At 44.4% G+C, this 1937-nt stretch overlaps 1 protein-coding gene across 1 annotated transcript in view; it reads left to right on the forward strand.

Moving 5' to 3' along the window:
- Positions 1–1299: 1299 nt before the first annotated feature.
- Positions 1300–1937, forward strand: part of LOC113222933 (complement C1r subcomponent) — a gene marked incomplete at its 5' end in the record, with an annotated part of 1910 nt that continues 1272 nt past the window's right edge. Inside the window, one exon of the mRNA XM_026452505.1 lies at positions 1300–1374. Within this exon, the coding sequence (XP_026308290.1) occupies positions 1300–1374 (75 nt within the window). The remainder of the gene's footprint in view (positions 1375–1937) is intronic.

Below are 1937 nucleotides of genomic sequence, written 5' to 3' on the forward strand. Positions count from 1 at the left end.
GTCAACACTACCATGATCACCACCACCATTACCAACACCACTATCACTACTAGCACCATTGCCAACACCAACACTACCATCACCTCCATCACCATTACCAACACCACTATCACCACCACACTAACACCACCACCATCATCACTATCACCATTATGAATACCACCACCACAACTACCATTATAACCACCACCATTACTAACACCATTACCAGCACTACTGTCAGCACCACCACCATTACCAACACCAACACCACCATTACCAACACCATCACCACCATCACCATTACCACCATCACCATTACCAACACTATCATCACTACCACCAGTACCAACACCATCATCACCACCAATACCACCGTCACCACTATCACCATTAACAATACCACCATTAACAACACCACTGTCACCACCAACACCAACACCACAATCACCACCACCATTACCAACATCAACACCACAACCACCACCACCATTACCAACATCAACACCACAGTCACCACCAACACCAACACCACAATCTTCATCACCACCATAAGCACTACAGCTAACTCAGTGAAATTCCCCTCTCCATTCTCCCCTCTCAACCTGGTTGTGATTTTTGCACCTAGTTTTACTAAATGACTCTCACTCATTAGTGGGTATTTTTCAAACTTTTTTTAAATATTAGAAATCACATGCATTATAGGTTTGAAATACAGAAAAAAGGAAAAAAATCTGGATTATAAATGGTGTTCATTAAGAGCTGGGCTTTGGAGTCAGAAAACCTCTTGCACCTTGGTTCTGGCACTTAGAAGTTATGTGACCCTGAGCAAATTATTTAAGCTCAGCTTCCTCATCCACAATGAGGATAATAACACACACCTGCAAGTGTCACTGTAGTGTTTAAATGAGATCATGCAGATAAAGTGCTTAGCAACAAGCATGGCACATTTTCAGCAATCAGAAGACGTAGCTACAATTATCGTCTGTGATTCCACAACCAAGATGCAATCACAGATAAGATTTTGATGTATTCCTTCTGGTTTTTATGTCTACTTTCACAAACAGGGATCACAGCAAACATATATCAATAGTTAAGCATTCTGATTTTTTTACTTGACATTAAAACAAAATATAGGTCTAGAGCCTCTGAACACTTGACACTTTTTCCTTCCAGAGTTGAGCCTTTGACCTTTGGCCCTTGCCATGTTGTTCCTCCCTAGCCCTCTCCCCGTCGAGCATACTCAGTACTTGCTGCCTCTGCAACCTAGTTTTCTTACCCATCACCTCCCAACTTGATTCTTGCCTCCTCTGCCCTCAGGGCTGTACACCTGCACAGCACAGGGCATTTGGAAGAATGAACAGAAGGGAGAGAAGATTCCTCGGTGCTTGCCAGGTAAGTGGAAACCCTCTGGGGCCACCCTCAGGGACTTTAGCAGCCTGCAGGGCCTCAAAAGCAGTGTGGCCCAGAAAAAGGAGACAGAGGAAAAGAGAGGGGAACATCCCAGGAGAAAGCGAGAGAGGGGAAGAGTGCTGAATTCAATCCCGAAATGCCGGCATTTTCACTAAGCAGATGGGAAGTCAGAGAATAATAACAAGGGGAGATACCCTAGGAAGAAATAAACAAGAACCGGGGGCAAGATGTGGTGGCTCACACCTGTAATCCCAGCACTTTGGGAGGCCGAGATAGGCGGATCACCTGAGGTCAGGAGTTCGAGACCAGTCTGGGCAACAATGGTGAAACCCAGCCTCTACTAAAAATAAAAAAATTAGCCAAGCATGGTGGCACATGCCTGTAGTCCCAGCTACTTGAGTGGCTGAGGCACAAGAATTACTTGAACCCAGGAGGCGGAGGTTGCAGTGAGCTGAAATCGTGCCACTGCGCTACAGTCTGGGTGACAAAGCAAGGAGTCTCAAAAAATAAAAGTAATAATTAAAAAAAAAAAAAAAAAAAAAAAA

Source organism: Piliocolobus tephrosceles, unplaced genomic scaffold (assembly GCF_002776525.5).
Source record: "Piliocolobus tephrosceles isolate RC106 unplaced genomic scaffold, ASM277652v3 unscaffolded_36520, whole genome shotgun sequence".
NCBI classification, from domain to species: Eukaryota; Metazoa; Chordata; class Mammalia; order Primates; family Cercopithecidae; genus Piliocolobus; species Piliocolobus tephrosceles.